Consider the following 19,571-nt stretch of genomic DNA (forward strand, 5'->3'; position numbering starts at 1 on the left):
TTGAATTCCGGACTTTTACTTGTAATTCTACATTGTAGAAAAAAATTGAGTACTTTTTCCACCACTGCATAGAGTTATAATATATTGGTTTTAGGATATGGATAAAAGGTAGAATAATGATTCATAATGTATTTCAGAAGCCTGAAATAATATGAATCATTATTCTGCCTATTGAGATGCGCTGCTCGTCCCACATATGCACTCCTTACAAATGGGGCACCATTTAAAATAAACAGGCCAACGTTTTAAAACATTTTTAAAAACACTTTAGCATCCTCCTGTATTTAACATCATTAACACACGCACGCACGCACACACACACACACACACACACACACACACACACACACACACACACACACACACACACACTTGTGATGTGTAAAATGCATTTATGTATTGATTTATTTTTAAGGGGAAAGGTAACAAGCAAACATTTTGCGATGTATAAACAAGAGCCCGCGACCCTATGTTTGAGAAACATTGGTATAAAATGCCAGGCCGTGACCCCCCCCCCAAATAATCCTATTTGAACTGGGGACCCCCCACCCTGACAAGCACTTAGAATTGAGGCATTACATTTAGTTTGACTCGGTCGGTTCCACAGATACATTTTGTTGATTACTTTTGATGTATATGTTACACACTTCAATGAAGTCCATTCATTTTTACTGGACACGGAACTGCAACAACAGTTAAACACACATAACATAAATTAAGACACATTTCTGTCCAGTCTGCTTTATTACATGACAGAATATACTGGATCCTCCTCTTTGACTGACAGAAACCTGTAGCGCTCACTGGAGTGTAATGCCCCCTTGTGGCGCAGTTGAGCTATTGCTTTGTATGTGTTGTGTTTGGCAGGATTGGAACACAGTGACATTACATAAAACAATATTACAGAGATGAAATACACTTAAGCATGAACTCTCTCTTTTTAACTATTTAACTTGTAATTCCATGAAATCTACTATGAACTTGTAGCAATGAATTACAATAAAATAAACAACAAAAATATATAGCTCAATAAACACAAAAAAAATAAGGGGTGGCTTAGGCTTATCCTACACATAAATGGTATTTTGTATTTTTTTCTCGAGGTATTAAAAAGGTTTGAAAAAGTCCTTAAATTGTCATTTCACTGTCATCTGGGGACCTCATTTCACTGTCATCTGGGGACCCCTCCCCCAAAAAACTGACCTGGGGGTCCCAACCGTAGTTATAATATGGGCCCCGACCCACAGGTTGAGATCAACTGACCTACAGAACAGTGGGGGGCAGCAACACGTCAACATGCGTCTAGTCTGCCGGAAACACAAAAGAACAAGAAGAAGAAGTTGTAACAGCCAATATCAGTGTTGCCATGTCGGCGTATTATAAGCGACTTTGGGCTTATTTTTCTGTAAAGTTGCTTGTAAATATTGGTAGTTGCGGCCCGGGGTTGCGGGTTTTCGGGCTCATTTAGTGTACTTGCTTATTTAGGCTTGCTTCCAAAAAGGCAGACTAGACTAGGTAACTTAAATTCTCTCTATATATATATATATATATATATATATATATATATATATATATATATATATCTTTTTTGTATTATTATTGTTAATATTTAAACAAACCAGTGGTTCTCAAACATTTTCATGGAAATATTTTGTGCCACAGGGGAGCATTTGTGTCGTTAGAACGTTTAAAAAAAGATTCCAAATAGTCCACATTTTATTGCAAGAGTTTTTTGAAAATAGCAGATCTACAAGCTCACAACGCGATGCTTTTTTTGGGGCGTGTCTTCCTAGACCCGGTTGCTTATTTTCATCACAAAACCTGGCAACACTGTTGTTGACGCTAAACGGTCAAAATGGCGACCGACGTGCGACAGGAGCTTGCCGGGCTGATCAACTCCACTGGATCTCACAAAGACCTGGCTGCAAAGTACGTACTCACCCCACGAACTGTGTATGGCTTGTGATAGAGAGAGAGAGAGAGATAGCCTATACACTTGCAATTTACCCACAATTTACTGGGTGAATATCTCTAAACGAGATAGCGTTAGCTGGCTGTTAGCATTGAAATGAGCTGTGTCCCCCTGCCATTAATGTCCTGATTTATCCATCGTCACATTAAACTACACACGCACACGTTTTGACACTGTTTTTCAAGATTATGATTATTATTCATTACATCTTGTGCCTATAATACAGTGGTTCTCAAACTTTTTCATGTCAAGGACCCCCAAATTGACACTTATTAGCCGCGGACCCCCATTTGAAAAGATATGCCAGGGACCCCAATAAGAGAAGATTTTTACGGCTCTACATGTATTAGGGCTACGGACCCCCATTTAATCGCATTTCTATCTCTGGGGCCCCAATTTATATTGTAAAGTCAATGTTAACTCTGAGAGTGTACAGCACATTTGTACACTTTCAGAGTTATAGACCCATAAGGGTCCATTTGGTTCCTAACTATCCATCATTTAGCTGTGGACCCCCTGGAACCCCCTCAAGTACCCCTGGGGTTCCCCGGACCCCACTTTGAGAACCAATGCTATATATACGAGAACACAAGTACAATTCTTTGATTGTGGGTTCCTGAGTCCTCAACAAACATAATACAAATTGAAGGATCTTCTTATAATACAAATTGAAGGATCTTCTTATTGAACAGGTCACATAATAAATGTCATATTCATTATCACACTTTCCCTGATAACATTTTGATTTGGTTTATTTTTGTCTGTGTTTGCTTGTTTGCACTATGGATTTGACACCCTGTAAAAATCAGATATGTCTATGTTGGCTAATTATTACATTAATCTTTGAATATCAACTAAGTTATTTGTATACTGCAATCATGTTATTTGTAAATTCTATATATTCATATTTTTGTTGTTTGCAACTCATGTTCTATTAATGTTTTAATGTTGTTATACATAGAGGCCTCGTATAAGCCCTTTGGACTTCTTGCCTCCTGGCACTTTTCTTTTTATATTTTGTGTACTGTTTTTTTTTTATTGTTTTGTGCTAAATAAATCAAATCAAATCAATTGCTGCAATAACACAGTAACATAGCATGCACAACAACAATAAAGATAAAGATATAATAATAATTATAAAGCCCCATGAAGAACAATAGGGGGGTGTGGGAGGTAGCTTGGTGTCTGGATTAAGTGGATTTATTATAGAATTAGCGTTAGAATGGCTGTGAATGATATTGCATACACTTCAGCTTCATGTATTCCATATACACGGCCATAGATCACTCCCATGACAACATCGTACGACTGAGCAGAGCCTAAATCAGGCTTGAGTAATGGATATCTAAATTCTGTTTTAGGTACCGACAAATCTTGGAGAAGGCCATTCAGTTTACAGATGCGGATCAACTGGAGTCATTAAAGGCGTTTGTTGAAGCAAGTATGTGATGTCAGCATGTTACTAGCATTTCATTCTTTAACCCGTTAAAACCGGGAAACTAAAGCACCCGTGTCATTTTAGATTTTAGCGTTGGCTATTCGAAAATACCAGATATACAAGCTCACAGCGCGTCACTTTGTGCCGTGCTGCGAGCTTGTAGATCTGCTATTTTTTTTAAATCGTGAAAATCTTTGCAAATCTTTGAATATATGTATTTTTAAAAATACATATATTCAAACATTTTAACTCATTTTAACTTAAATTTGCTTCTGGGGGTCCCTGGAACAAAATATTGTGAGATGGGGGTCCACGGCCAAATACATATAATTTTGGGCTCCTTGACATGAAAAGGTTTGAGCACCACCCCAAGTCAAGTTAATTTGAATTAACCACTTGATCTTACTGTGGTTCTTTATCTGTTCTCTCTTACAGTGGTCAATGAGAATGTCAGTCTAGTCATTTCCAGACAACTGCTCACTGACTTCTGCACTCACCTCCCCAACTTGCCGGACGGTACAGCTAAGGCTGTGTACCACTTCACTTTGGAAAAGATTCAGCCCAGGGTGATCTCTTTTGAGGAGCAAGTAAGTACTAGAGCTGCAGCTATCAATCTCCTTAGCGATTATTCTGTGGATTACTTTGTTGATTATAAACGAAAAATGGACAAGTGTGATTTAAAAAAATAATAATATTATGTTAAACTCTATATCCTACTATAATTCTAGTAACCTCTGTCCGTCCGTTTGTAGTGGTGAGTGAGTGAGTAGGTGAAGCTACCCGGTTCTCCTCAGTGGCTGGAGCAATTGCTCTGATTTTGCACACAGCCATTGACCATTACCATCTGAACGCATCTGTGAAGCCCGTTTTTCAATTTCATCAAATCTCAGCTTCTTATTAGCGTTTATGTGTCAAACAATGTCGCCATGGTTACGGGCCTGCCCAGCTATGGGACGAACTGCCTCCCGGGTTGCCAGATCATGTGCGCATATCCCCCCACGGATGCGCTGCGCCGACCGGGTATGGTCTAGTGTCAATTAATCAATTAACCACTTAAGGCCTATTTTATACTTTGTCTCACAACCGTGTTGTGTGCAAAACTACTGAAAAAATTGAAACTTTTTGCCTTTGATGATATGCTTGAAATAGGGATAGATTATTAGTTGATTCTTTTTATTAGATTATCGATGAATCAATTATGGGATTTCGGAGACGGAGTAGGCTATCACATAAAGCAAAATAAGTGCTTCCTGCACACGTCTCAGCGATTGGAGGTGGGGTTTTGAGGATGACGGTGAACATGAGGGGAAAGTGATCACATTACAGCTGGAAGCATACTCCAAAAAACAAGTGGAACCTTTTCTTTCCGAGTACGAAACTGTTTTATACTTGCTGCAGCTCCACTTTTGAGTCGACGTTCGACCCGTCCGCTGTGTGTGCATACAGTGCTGGAACGGTGATTTGACCACAGACCACCAATGTTTTTGGTTTGACATAATCTGCCTTGACATATTGCGTCTCAGAGATTTAGCCATTTCTGGCAACACACACAGTGGACAAAGTGTGCGCTATCACTCTCCACTAATTAATTGCCACAAATTAATACATTTGCAGCCAAATATAAACCAGGCCTTACAGAATTCTACTCTACTGGTTCCATTTTGTACACTCAGAGTTACAGACCCGTCGGGGTCAAACACTGGGTCAGGACCCATTTGTGGGTCACAGACACATTTTTATATGGATCGCAAGTAAATATCCTTTTTTTTGTTTAGTTTCTTTTTTTGTTTAGTTTCTTTTCTTGTTTCATTTAAAAAAAATCAAAGAAATTCCATACATTTAAAAAAAAGCAGTAGTGCAACTAGCAGATCTACAAGCTCACGACGTGTCGCACCGTGCAGCGCAGTGAGTTTGTAGATCTGCTCAAATTTCTCTTCTGGGTCTCGAGCTAAAACGTTTACTTTGGGAACCACTGGACTATAAAGAAAAACATTGCACGAATGCACCTGAGACGTAGCCTGGGTGCCAGCCTGCTTCGCTACGTTCGGCGGATTTGTTTTTCTCTCTGCGCTTCTCAGTCTGGAATGCCTCCTATCTCCAGGAGGCGGGACACAGCAGCCAAGGTTCGAAACCTACCGTGGCTTCTGATTGGTCTGTGGTGCGGGGCGGGACAAAAAAAACGGTGTGATCGTTTTGATTCGTCATTCGTTTGAACAACATCCAATCAGCAACGACGTTGCCTAACGTAACATATGTAGTTCCTGTGTACTTCCTGTGTAGTTCAGCAAGACGAGTCAATCGGGGGCATTCCAGACTGAGAAGCGCAGAGAGAAAAAAAAATCCGCCGAACGTAGCGAAGCAGGCTGGCACCCAGGCTAACAAGACGAGTCAATCGGGGGCATTCCAGACTGAGAAGCGCAGAGAGAAAAAAAAATCCGCCGAACGTAGCGAAGCAGGCTGGCACCCAGGCTACCTGAGACGTATCATCAGTGTTGTAGCCTGGGGTCGACGGGTGTTTCAGGTCTCGCAACATACACTCTCGCCCAGGTGACCCAGCCGGGGTTGATCAAGCCCCCGACTTACGTCCCAGTAGCTACCCACGGTCAGTACTCTAAGGGAAAGACAGGGCCCCTCTGTCCGCTTCTCCGGAACTACTCTGCCGGGACTGGGTCTAGCACGTGGAGTAACTAGGCTCTGTGGATGGCCTCCTGTCCGGGCCCCTCCTTCGTCTCACCAGGTCCAGGACCTGAGCGTTGCACCAGACTCCCCCGTTCCAAACATTTCATTCTGGCGTGATGGTTTCTTGGGCCGTGGTGGACTAAAACAGTATCTTTAACAATCTTGCTGTGTTTTTCAGGTTGCCTCCATCAGACAGCACTTGGCAACCATTTATGAAAAGGAGGGGGACTGGAAAAATGCTGCTCAGGTTCTGGTCGGTATTCCCCTGGAAACAGGACAAAAGTAAGTTACCAGTTCACTTACTGGATCTCAAATAGGTGTGCAACAGTAATTATTGCTATATAGAGTATTTGTTCAGTTACAGGGCTGGGTCTTGGAATCTCTCCAGCTCTTTAGTTAAAAGGAAATACATTTTCAGGTGGGTCACACATTTCCTCCAATCAGGAGAGAGAGAACCCATTCATCAGCTTCAATTTGATAGTGTTCCGGTTCCAATTGTGTTTACCAATTTCACTTGTTTATCCAGTATGAGTTCTCTGATTGGATGAAATAAGTATCCCGACCTGAAAATGTATTTTCTGTTTACAAAAAGAGCTGGAGAGATGGGGGAACCCCTGTTACTGAACAAACAGTAGACCACACCAGGCACAGATTACTTTTTTTTTGTTGCTCTCCCTCATGGAGCTACCTGCGGATTATACCAGGGTCAGTCCACCCTTAGGTGAACACGCACTGACCTTCTGCACCTTAATCCCATGTATAATGCACAAACTTTGTTTTTGTTTTTTTATTGCACTTTTTTTCTCTCTAAGCACCTTAGCGTCTATAAGTATATCATGCATAGTATACATACATTGCTGCTATGCTCAGGCACCTTAGTTTGATTCTTATCTCAGGTACTTTGTAAATATGTAGATAACTTGTTTTTGGCCTTCTATTGTTCTCTTGTTCGATCTCCTTCCCACTTGCCCCCTACCCCTCTTCTTCTTCTCTCTCCCCACTCATCTTTCTACGGAATTTAACGTTGCGATGGGAGTGATGTACAAAAACGAATTTCACCCACTTTTTTACCTTGTAAACCTGTGATGTGACAATAATTCTGATTCTGAACACTATAGCATTGAATGATTACTATGGGAATATAGAGCAATTTAACTCTTAAGCAATATATTACTTGCAACTCCCTTAATCTAACTAATCAATTTAATTGATTCTACAAACATTCTCAGTTTTTATGAAATAATCGTTTGCAAACATTACGGAAATAAGTGGTTACTCAGACTCATCGATTTAGTCAATCATAAAAAACCTCTTCAAATATTGTTCATGTTGATATATTGATACATTTCTTTAAATGATCCAGAAACCTAACTATCTAGTTTATTCAATGTATCCAAAAAGAGAATAATGGTTGGAAGATAATGGACAGTTGCGCCCTAACAGTGATGTTGTTTCCCTCAGGCAGTACAATGTTGACTATAAGTTGGACACATACCTGAAAATTGCTCGTTTGTACCTGGAGGATGATGATCCCGTTCAGGCTGAAGCTTACATCAACAGAGCCTCCTTGCTTCAGAATGAGTCGTCTAATGAACAGCTGCAGATACACTATAAGGTATATTTAACTTACTGTCTTTATAGCAGTGCTTCTTAAACGTTTTAATGTCACGGACGTCCAGTTTGATATGCATTAGGCCACAGACCCCCATTTGATAACATTTTCTGTCTCTGGGGGGACCCAATTGACACTATAAAATCCCAACTCTGAGAGTGTACAAATGGAACGAAATGGACCATTTTGTACACTCTCTGAGTTACAGACCTAACTCCTCAAAGACCCCTGGCGGTCCTCGAACCCTCGTTTGAGAACCACTGCTTTATACTTTTTTTTCCCATATTGCTGTTCATTTTCTTGACATTCATGAGCTGTATTGTTTTCACCAAACAACAAAAAGAAAAGAAAATGCTCAGGGTTTCCGCTGGCCCCTAAAAAAAAAAGTAATACAAGTCTGAATTTCAGATAATCTGATTAATCTGAATTTCAGACTTTAAAATGTCTTAAAAGGTATTAAATACGATTTGACAAGTCTTTCAAATAGATTGGATGATGAAGTTAAATCACACTAACAAAACTACAGGATGAAACCTACATGGAACCAACAACCACTAATGCGCTCGAAAAATAGCCTAATATTTCTGCAGGTACATCTGAGACTGTGTTTTTTTGAACGGACGTTGTAACCCATTTATGTGTATTATGATGTATTATCTTGTGTCCTTGCGTACTGTAAATTGCTCTGGATTAAGAGCATCTGCTAAATGCCTAAACTGTTTGTGCCCAGGTCTGCTATGCCAGAGTCCTAGACTTCAGGAGGAAGTTCATTGAAGCTGCACAAAGGTACAATGAGCTGTCTTATAAATCCATCGTCCACGAGACTGAGCGTCTAGAAGCCCTGAAGCATGCACTGAACTGCACCATACTGGCCTCTGCAGGTAAACCACTTATGAACATTACTGTAGGTCAAGTGAAAGTCATTTTACGTGAAAGCCAAAGGTTTAAGCCCAAGGTTGAAGTTCTAAAATGTTTCCATCTGCTACAGAGGCTTACAATTATTACACACACACACACACACACACACACACACACACACACACACACACACACACACACACACACACACACACACACACTATCTAAGGCTATTTTCAAACGATTTCTAATACATCGGAAAACTTGTGAAATGGGACATTCTGCATAATGAGCGCTTTTGGACCCCAGGTTGGGAACCACAGGTTTATCCTTCATTCACGTACTAATGTCTTGTCTTTTCCTCTCCCTCCTTCGCTCTCTGCCCTCCAGGCCAACAGCGTTCCCGTATGCTGGCCACTCTGTTCAAGGACGAGCGCTGTCAGCAGCTGGCCGCCTACGGCATCCTGGAGAAAATGTACCTGGATCGCATCATCAGGGGCAACCAGCTGCAGGAGTTTGCTGCCTTGCTCATGCCACATCAGAAGGCCACAACAGTAGATGGTAAAGTCAAGAGCACCGGCACACCCAAACTTTATCAGCTCGAGACCTAAAAGACATTTGGCGTTTCCCCGTGACTCAAAAAGAAAAGAAAAAAACCCCTCCATTAACCCTTTAAGACCTGAAGCCGATTCTACAAATGGCTTCTAAATCCTAACAGTTTTCTGAAAAATGTATGTTTCTATATCAGTGGTGCTCAAACTTTTTCATGTCAAGGACCCCCAAAATTATATGTATTTGGCCGCTGACCTCCATCTCAAAATATTTTTTTCCAGTGACCCCCCAGAAGCAAAGATTGGAGTTATAAATGTTCGCTTTAAAACAATATATATTCAAAGATTTGCACACATTTTCACGATTTTTAGCCAAAGTGTAAAATAATGCTTTTTAGCTCAAATCAAGAAGTGACACAGATTCGTTACTTCCAGGTCTTAATGGGTTAAACAAACTCACAACACGTCGCATCGTGACTCCTTGTGAACAAAACTTTTAATAATGTAAACGAAAAAGGGAATATTTACTCATTAAAATGGTTGCGTGACATCTTTTAAACAAAAATAAATTCAGTGATATCGTGAGAAGAAGGATGCGTAAGATGCGAGGCCAGCGTGGAATATAGGGAATTAGAAGTGTTTTTGTTTCCTCCTAAATCTTTCCATCTGTGTGCTCTCTCTCTCTCTTCCAGGTTCCAGCATCCTGGACCGAGCGGTCATAGAACACAACCTGCTGTCTGCCAGTAAACTGTACAACAACATCACTTTTGAAGAGCTTGGGGCCTTGTTGGAAATTCCTCCAGCAAAAGTGAGACAATGGGCCCTATTTTGGGGGAACTGGGCACAGTGGCCTGAACGTGCAGTAAAACAGGGGTTCTCAAACTGGGGGTCAAAAGGTTTGGTATGCATGTTAGGCCACGGACCCGCACGACTCTTGACAGCGTGCAAATGGAACCAAATGTACCCGTAATGCACGAAACGCACAGGTGTAAGCGCACGGACGCTGCTTTTCAGCAATATGTTAATGAATGCAGCCGTTCTCACTGGCTGCGCACGGACACCTACATGAAGATTTTGTTCTCTGCTCTGGGCAAAAAAAAAGCTGGTCTTTGTCTATTCTCATAGAAATACATTGTATATAGGACGCCCAGACATTCTGGTTTTGGCCGGCTTTGGTGAGAACAGTCGTGCGCAAGAAAGCGTGGGCGGATGATGTTTTGGTGGGTTTGTTCTTTGTTGCGTAAGGGTCCATTTGATTCCATTTGTAGATTGAGTTACAGAGTTACATTTGGTTCCCACTGTATCATTTTGCTGGGGACCCCCTGGAACCAGGGTTGCCATGTCTGCTTATTATAACAGACTTTGGGCATGTTTTTCTGTAAAGTTGCTTGTAAATTATTGGTAGTTTTTGGCCTTGTTTGTAAAATGCAGTTGCTTGCTTGCTTGCTTGTTTCCTAATGTTGTTTAAACCAGTGGTTCTCAAACATTTTCACGTCAAATTTTCACCCCCAAATTAATATGTATTTGTCCAGGGAGCATGATTGCACTGAGCAAGTTTCAAAGCAATCTGCGGTTTCTGTGCTGAATTTTGGAGGTAACTTGTGCACAAGTGGAACGTTTGGTCCAAGAGTGGCGCTAGAATCAAGGCCATGCCCTCTGTTATATTCTTTTGACATCCAGGTGATCAAAGTGGTACAACCCTGCTTTGACGGCTAGCCAAGGTTGCGCCATTCCTTAACTGCCGCAGACCTAGAAAAGACTTGATTATTGCAATGCACTTAATTCGGGTATCGACAAGCGAAATATTTGGGTATCAGCAAGCAAACTATTCAAACGCTGCTGCCAGGCTTTTGACACACACCAAGAGAAGTGAGCATATCACACCAGTCCTTCACTGGTTACCTGAGAGTTTTAGAATACATTTTGTGAGCATTTGGAAATTCTGGGGGTGGCATTAAAGCAAAGACCATGAGGTTTTCATGTTTTGCTGTACGGGGATTCTAACTAATTAATACTAATTCTAACATTGTTTGATTTTGTGCTTTGTTCTCAGGCTGAAAGAATCGCCTCCCAGATGATAACAGAGGGTCGCATGAATGGCTTCATTGACCAGATAGATAGTATTGTCCACTTTGAGAGTAAGTGAAAATGACTTTCTTTTTTAATTTTAACTTTTGGTAGAACATAGAAAACCTGGCATTTTGGAAAGAAAGAAGCATATCGTTGCATATCTCCATATTTTAACTTTTGGTGTTTTTTCGTAAATTAACGCTGTAATTGATCATACTATAGTGTCACACAAAACATAAAAAGTAGCAGATCTGCCAGCTCTAAACACGGCGCAAAGCGACACGTTTTGGACATATGAGGTTTCCACCCGACAGAGACGATATGATTTAGAAATGAGAATGAATCGCAAGCAATTCAGATGGTTTACATTCATCCGTTTTCCAACATGCTGTGACAATGTGACGCATCGCAAGCTTGGTTTGTTGGTTCAATACACATTTAAACGCCAACCCACTTGGTTGTTTTTGTGTCTTTTTTTCAGCCCGTGAGCCACTTCCCACCTGGGACAAACAGATCCAATCGCTTTGTTTCCAAGTCAACAAGCTCCTAGAAAAGATCCAAGCAGCTGCTCCGGAATGGGCCATGACGCAGACCATGGAAACGCAAATGACCCATTGAACATCAACTAAACGCTCCCCTAAACCAGTGGTTCTCAAACCTTTTAGTTTCAAGGTGCCCCATAACTCTGAGAGTACACAAATGGAACCATATGGATCCGTGGCGGTCCATTTGGTTCCATTTGGAACCCCCTAAGGGTCCATGGACCCCACTTTGAGAATCACTGCCCTAAACTGCTCCCATTGCCCAGCCACTCTCTCCCTTAAAGGAGCACTTAAAGGAGCATTTAAGGTTGAACACCAATGTTCAACCTTATCATATAATTGGTCCTGACTATTGCTATTAAGGAGGCACAATTTCCTGTCTGCTCACACTGGGTCATTAAATGTGACACTGGTGTGCACTGAAGTAACTTCACTGAAACATCATCTTTATGTTCAAATGTCTTTCTTTCTGCTAGTTTTACAGTGAACTGTTTTTGTATTCTCTTTTGCCCAGCTGTAAAATGAACCACTTATGAGTGGTATGCCTTTCGGTTGAAGTAAACACGGCGGTGCTATAAGTACAAATGTTCACTCCACATAATACAATAGCTATTATGTTACATTCTGTCCTAACGTGGCTAGACAGACCCAATATCATCAACAGTACAAAGAGATTAATTAAATGTGAATTTGAAATCAACTTGGTTCTCCTGGTTTTTAAATTTCTGAATGAAAGAAAAATATTGTTCAGTGGTTTATTAAAATGTTCAGTCCCCAGCTTCTGAGGATTTATAAACCGAAGTCATACAATAACCAATTTGTTAACGATTGTTTACTTCCACTATTCTGAATCTCAGCAATGTCCATGTTTAGCAACCAGTATGTTGTCGAGACATGGACGTTTAGCTAAAGTTCCTAGGGTGAAGGGCTGTCCCGACAGGATTTTATTTTCTAGTTGCACTTTCAGTCAATTGACTATTGTTTTTTTCTCTGTTTTGTTACAGCATCCGTGTTTTCTCTGTTTTATTACAGCAGCCGTGTTTTCTCTGTTTTATTACAGCATCCGTGTTTTCTCTGTTTTATTACAGCAGCCGTGTTAACTCTTTTTACATAATTATATGCTTTAGCCTACTTCAGGATCAGTATATCTGTCATCGAACTCATGGTCTGTTGAAGTAATCTGTGGTCGACCTGGAGTCTATTGAAGTAAGCCCTGAACGAACGAGCGTTCATGTGAATCACTTTTACCAGGCTTCAGCTAGTCCCACCACCTCAACCCGGCTTGGCCTACAGGTACGTGAAACAGAATAAGCCATGATGCACTGCCTAGACTTGGTCAAGCCTTGCTTTTTCTTAACGCATTGAGACCTGAAGCCGATTCTACATGTCTCCTAAATCTCAACAGTTTTCTGAAAACGTATGTTTCTATATCAGTGGTGTTCAATCTTTTTCATGTCAAGGACCCCCAAAATGATATGTATTTGGCCGCGGACCCCCATCAAAATATTTTGTTCCAGGGACCCCCAGAAGCAAAGATTTGAGTTAAAAATGTTCGCTTTAAAAATATATATATTCAAAGATTTGCACACATTTTCATGATTTTTCAAAAATAGCAGATCTACAAGCTCGTAGCACGGCACTCGGTGCCGCGCTATGAGCTTGTATATCTGCTATTTTTGAATAGCCAAAAGTGTAAAATAATGCTTTTTAGCTCAAATCTAAAAATGACACAGTTCCAGGTCTCAATGTTAAACAGGACCCCTGTTTTCTTGTGAAATAGGACCCCTGTTTTCTCTATGAGAGGAGAAATTAAACACCTTTACTATCTTATTTCATATAGATTGCCGTACATGCCTGTCTGACTGTGTATATACAGTAGTAAATAACTTGTAGTTATTAGTTGAGACAGAGCAATGCAAACCTATGGTAATGAAGTCGCATCTATGTCCACAAGAGGGGGCTGAAAACACCAAAATAAACTTGGACTATAACAAACTACTAGACCCAAAATAAAAGGTAGCTAAATACACATAGCTCAGCTGTTCATTCCTCTGGATGTCTTGTACGTTTGTCAGTGGTGGAAAATGTACTCGAATGTTTTATTTGAGTAAAAGGAATTCAACTTTTAAAGTAAAAAGTACAAAAGTATTGGCATCAAAATGTACCAAAAGTAAAAGTACTCACTATGCAGAATGTCCCATTTCACAAGTTTTCAAAACAATCTTTTGAAAATAGCAGATCTACAAGCTCACAATGCGTCGCATGGCTGCTGAAATTTATATAGGACTGAAGTGGTTATTGTACTGTATGTGTTGCAATAATCAAAATCTACAAAGTAACTAGTAACTCAAGTTTTCAAATAATTGTAGTGGAGTAAAAGTACAATATTTGCCTCTGAGATGTAGTGGAGTTGAAGTAAAAGTACTGAAAATTTGAAATACTCCAGTAAAAAAACAACTAAAAACTGTACTACAGTACTTGAGTAAATGTTACTTTACAAAGATGAGATGGAGATAAAGTGGTCAATAAAATAAATAAAAATGAGAGATGACTATGTTATGCCTTCTTACAAGTATCCCTTTAGCAAACTAATAATAGCAGTTGATTTAAAGTGCAAACATTTTGAATAATCGTATTCTAAGTAAATAAATGGACCCCCAATAAATCACCAACAACCAATTTTATTCACATTCATAACATTAGTGCACTTTCGTCCTTTGGATGTGTCCTACTCATAAATGAATGATTCTTAATGATTAGGCAAGGCAAGGTTAGTTGTATAGCACATTTCAACAACAACTTTGATCATTAAGACACAGCATAGAGATAGAACAAAAATACATAAACAACATTCTTATAAAACATTTTGTGATGGATTTCCCTAATCTATTATACTATATAATGTAAATCAAAATGTTGCCACTTAAACCCTCTATTCTCAGTAAACTTGACCGGAGTTGGCTCTGTATTTGGACCTCTTGTTTTTTGGCCCTCTACACCACAAATCTCTTCGCCGAAAATAGGGCATCGCAGTTCCCGCCCACTTCCTGGTGCCGGAAGTAAATACTCAATGCATTTTTCCGATTGACTTTTCCAAAAATATTTATATCAATTCATTTAAGCCTAGAATCAAGCTATCCAGGATCCTGGTGAATCATGACCATAAAACGTTTGATTCTGTGAAAAAACGTTTTTGAAAACGGCAAAACAAAGGGTATTTATTAAATATAGTATATCATATCATTAAATATAAAATAAAAAAAATCACAGAAAAAAAGGTTTTATGGTCATGATTCACCAGGATCCTGGATGGCTTGATTCTAGGCTTAAATTAATTGATATAAATATTTTTGGAAAAGTCAATGGGAAAAAATGCATTGAGTATTTACTTCCGGCACCAGGGCGAACTGCGATGCCCTATAGCTGATCTACAAGCTCAAAATATGTTGTGAGCTTGTAGATCAGCTATTTTTGGCGAACATTCGCCCCAGAATAGGGATGCTACGGTTCAAGAGTTTAATTCCTCAACACTTTACTCCTCATTAACAGAAATGTCTCTTATTTGGAAATACCAAAAAGAATCCTGTATCATCATGCAGCACCTGGAAGAGATAAAACAATACATTATTAGATTAATAAATTAGGAAGTTTGTGGGTGGTGTGTGTGTGTGTGTGTGTGTGTGTGTGGGTGTGGGGGTAGGTGTCAGATTGAATGTGTGCACGCTCTTTTGAAAATAGCCTATCTACAAGCTTATACTTGAACTTGTAGATCTGCTATTTTCAAATGGCCAAAATGTATATAGGCCTGAAGTGTGTTTTGCGATAATAATCAAAGTGTAAAAAGTAGTAGTAATTAAAGTTTTAAAATAATTCTAGTGGATTAAAAGTACAGTATTTGCTTTTGGAGATGTAATGGAGTAGAAGTAAAATGACTGCAAACTGGAAATGCTCCAGTAAAGTAAAAATACCTCAAAATTGTACTTAAGTACAGTACTTGAGTAAATGTGCTTAATTACCTTACACCAATGCCAAATGTTCAGCTATTTGTGACATGCCCAGAATAAGGGATGCTAGGATTTGATATGGTTAAAAGTCCAGTTCAGATAATAACCTCACCCAAATCAGAAAATGCCTTGTTCCTTCCTGAGGTCGATGTCCCTCTTCAGCTGACATGCAGCGCATATTGGACAGCAGCAATACGCCATGGCATCACTACACATGGAGCCCTGAGAACAAGAGAGATTAATTATACCAAGTCACACCTATTGTGTTATACTGCAGTGGCTCTCAAACGTTTTCAAGTCAAAGACCCCCAAATTGATATGAATTTGGCAGCGGACCCCCCCATTCGAAAAGGGTTTGTGCCAGGCAGAGATCCCCCAGAAGAGATGTATGTAAAAATAGCAGACGTACAAATAAAAGGATTGATTGATTGATTGATTGATTGATTGATATTGTTCATGATAATCTATTGAGAACTTACATTGATGTTGTATCTGGTCCGGTAGACGCTGCGTATTGGAAAGCTGAATGCAAAGCAGCAGCACTCGTTCATGTCACCGGCAATAGAGCAGACCATGCAAGGCATGCAGCAAAACCCATAACAGCCTGAAATACATGCAAAAAAAATGATAGTTTTTGTGTTTTGTGTATTGACAGCACTATCATCAGTGTTGTGTGAATTAATGTTCGATTCATGTTAATGTGTATTTTCAGACATTTAACGGATACCACTCATTTTCAACATTGAACTATGTCATTAATACACCTTAAAGCTGTTGTGTGGAAATAAAAAAAAGTCCCCCCCCAGCTTCCAAGTTGCCCAGAACTGAAGAATTGATTGTTGAGGTCATGTGATCAGTGACATACGTGCAGTGTACTTTAGGCTCCGCCCTCTAGGCTGCTGCATTCACTAGAATGGGGACTCTCACTTCCAGCTGAAACAGTGCGACTTGAATTAATTCAATCTTTATTTCAGACTCAGAGTCCATAAAACAATACATATGACAGTTGCTCATTGCTAAATATAAGAATATAAAGTTGAGACTTATTAGAGCATTTTCAGCCAATTGATCTCTATTATCTACAAGTGCTATGTGTTGTGAAATGTGATATATAATCATAATGCCATTATAAACTACTACAAGTCGCATTGTTTCAGCTGGAAGTGAGATTCCCCATTCTAGTGAATGCAGCAGCCTAGAGGGCGGAGCCAAAAGTACACCAGCTAATCAATTCTCCAGTTCTAGGCAACATAGAAGGGGGGGGGGACTTTTTTCTTATTTCCACACAACAGCTTTAAAGTGTATTAATGACATAGTTCAATGTTGAAAATGACTGGTATTCCCCTTTAACCGCAACCCTCAATACTTAGAGTAAACTTGACCTTGACCTACACCAAACCTCTTTGCGGAAAATAGCCGATCTACAAACTCATCAACGCATCGCGGCCGGACAGGTTGTGAGCTTGTAGATCGGCTATTTTCGGCAAATGTTCCCACCAGAATAGGGATGCTTGGTTCATGGTTCTTCATGTAAAAAGTATTACTATCACACAAAGATTTGGTCCCCCTGTCCCCCTGTAGTAGCTCTGAGGACCCCTAAAGGGTCCTGGACCTCCTGTCGAAGACCCATGCTGTGCAAAAAACATCTTTTCTGAATGTTCGCCCCCATAATAAGGACGCTAGGGTTCATTTAGTTTAATAAATATAGGGAAGCTCACAGGTTCCACAGTCACTGCCGATTTCACACAGGCCAGTCTGGAAGTCTGAGGGACCGTAGGGCCCTGGTTGACTTGTCACAGCCATGCTCTTCTTTCTACGAGGAAAACACATTCTGCAACTTTAACTTTGTTCTTTTCTTTGTCTTTCTTTCTTCTTGATTGATTGAATACTTTATTAGTCAGAAGTCAGAAATGTAAATAGCACGAGGTACAGTAAGACATTAAGGCTCAAAGGATAACACAAAAAAGTCCTGTGGTCCTACTGTATGTATTCAATTCATCAACATAGTATACAACAATATCACAATAATACATGTCATCAACAATTACAAAATACAAACACTTGACAGAGGAGAAAAAGGGAAAACGTTGACAGTGAATGACACCTCCTTTCTATGGGAAATTGCATATACTTCCCCTTAGTGGTGTCCTGATAGTTTTTATTTTTTCCTTTCTTTCTTTCTTTAACAAATTATTTACATTTATATTTGTACTATTTTACCAGTGGTTCTGAATTGTTTTTAATTTCAAAGACCCCCATAACTCTGAGAGTGTACAAATGGAACCAAATGGACCCGAATGGGTCCATTTGGTTCCATTTGTACACTCTCAGAGTTACTGATCTGTAAGAGTCCATTTGGAACCCCCTCAGGGAACCCTGAGGTCTCCCTGGGCCCCACTGTAAGAACCACTGATCTACACAAAGTATGAGTCAGGCTAAACACTGTAGAGTTGAATCCTGTGTTGTCACTGTTTGTGAAAAACTCACAACCGTGAAAAAGTACAAATTACACCTCTCGTGAACATCAATAAGTGTGGAAAAAGCAACAAAACAAAAAGTCATGTTTGGGTTTTCCAGTCATGAAGTCGTTAGGAAGTAAATCTTACCAGGTGGTTGGAGAGTTGAAGCACTGTACTTTGAAGCTGCCTGGAACAATAGCTGAAAAATGAAGGCAGTGCCAGTTCCTTATACTGATGTAAACCTTATCATAAAAGTTATCAGCAATAATGTTTTATTGCGTATAATAAACTGTGAGGCAAAATTTGTGTCAAGAACACAATTTACGCTTTAGGCATTTGCGGGCGAGGGGTGACTTACCAAAGTGCAAGAACGGAGTAAATGTCTTGAACTCTTACAAACGATAGTAACGACGACAAATGTTCATGTATATTAGTTACCAGGTAAACATACAGTGGTACCTGCCTAGATACAAGACGCAGTAAATAGCAAATCTAGTACCTATTTAAAGCAGAAATGTCCAAAGTCCGGCCTGGGAGCCAATTGTGGCGCCCATCGTGGATTTTATATGGCCCGCAGCTTCCTTCTTTAACATTTTATTATTTATATTATTTATGGCCCGCCAGTATACTGTAGTCATGTGAAATTCATCCATTGAAATGTGTGAGTGCTTTGAAATTAACTCGGCGGATATAGGCCATTTCTCAGTAGAATTTGTAAGGATTCTTAGCTGTGCGTTCCTTGTGTCGTCTCATTCTAATTTTTATAGAGACCTCTTTCACACCCGGTTACATTTGCATGTGGAAAAAAAGGCTGAAATGCTTTAGTTTTGTAAAAAAGAGGGAAATGTTTTTGTTTTATTCAAGGCACAGATGAACTGAAACAAAACGAAAGCCATGCTCTTTGCGCCAACTACTGTAGCTGTCTCTCCTGTCCCTCTGACCCTGCTTGATGGCACTCCCACTGAGTTTGTTGATCATTACCTTGGCCTTTTTTATTTTATTTATACCTATCACTTCCCACAAGGGAACTTCAGTTTTCAGCTGCACCCAGCTGAGTGCTGACCACAGAGGAGCGTGAAGGGGGAGAGCAGTTAGGGGTTAAGTGTCTTGCTCAGGGACACTTCGACACATTGCTGAGAGCTGGAATCGTACCTGGGACCTCCGGGACCTCCGCCAAGGGCTCACTAACCATTCAGCTATGGCTGCCCATTCTGGCTTGCTGCTTAACAAAAACCTATATTTCAAGCCCCATGTTGATCAGCTAGGAAACAAACCTCAAATTCGCTGTGAGCCTTTTATATAGACTGAAATCACAACTTGACTATGGTGGCATCGTCTATAGATTTGCCTGTCCAACCATTAATTACAAACTGAGCCCTTAGGACT

The 19,571-nt window shown here is 40.1% G+C and overlaps 2 protein-coding genes across 2 annotated transcripts; one reads left to right on the forward strand and one right to left on the reverse strand.

Moving 5' to 3' along the window:
- Nucleotides 1-1,846: 1,846 nt before the first annotated feature.
- cops4 (COP9 constitutive photomorphogenic homolog subunit 4 (Arabidopsis)) lies at nucleotides 1,847-12,422 on the forward strand. Its single transcript, XM_084047349.1, has 10 exons — nucleotides 1,847-1,929; nucleotides 3,334-3,413; nucleotides 3,846-3,997; nucleotides 6,268-6,371; nucleotides 7,551-7,704; nucleotides 8,432-8,582; nucleotides 8,950-9,120; nucleotides 9,803-9,918; nucleotides 11,164-11,248; nucleotides 11,662-12,422. Exons 1-10 carry the CDS (start codon nucleotides 1,856-1,858, stop codon nucleotides 11,796-11,798), a joined length of 1,224 nt encoding a protein of 407 aa, XP_083903475.1. The 5' UTR covers nucleotides 1,847-1,855; the 3' UTR covers nucleotides 11,799-12,422.
- Nucleotides 12,423-15,202: 2,780 nt separating this feature from the next.
- Nucleotides 15,203-17,587, reverse strand: plac8.2 (placenta associated 8, tandem duplicate 2). The gene is made up of 4 exons (XM_084047355.1): nucleotides 17,445-17,587; nucleotides 16,206-16,330; nucleotides 15,839-15,948; nucleotides 15,203-15,324 (listed from the first exon to the last, which is right to left on the reverse strand). The coding sequence occupies exons 1-3, from the start codon at nucleotides 17,554-17,556 to the stop codon at nucleotides 15,844-15,846; spliced, it is 342 nt and encodes a 113-aa protein (XP_083903481.1). The 5' UTR covers nucleotides 17,557-17,587; the 3' UTR covers nucleotides 15,203-15,324; nucleotides 15,839-15,843.
- Between the last annotated feature and the right edge of the window lie 1,984 nt (nucleotides 17,588-19,571).

This window comes from Gymnoscopelus microlampas (assembly GCF_963454915.1).
Source record: "Gymnoscopelus microlampas genome assembly, chromosome: 21".
Lineage (NCBI taxonomy): Eukaryota > Metazoa > Chordata > Actinopteri > Myctophiformes > Myctophidae > Gymnoscopelus > Gymnoscopelus microlampas.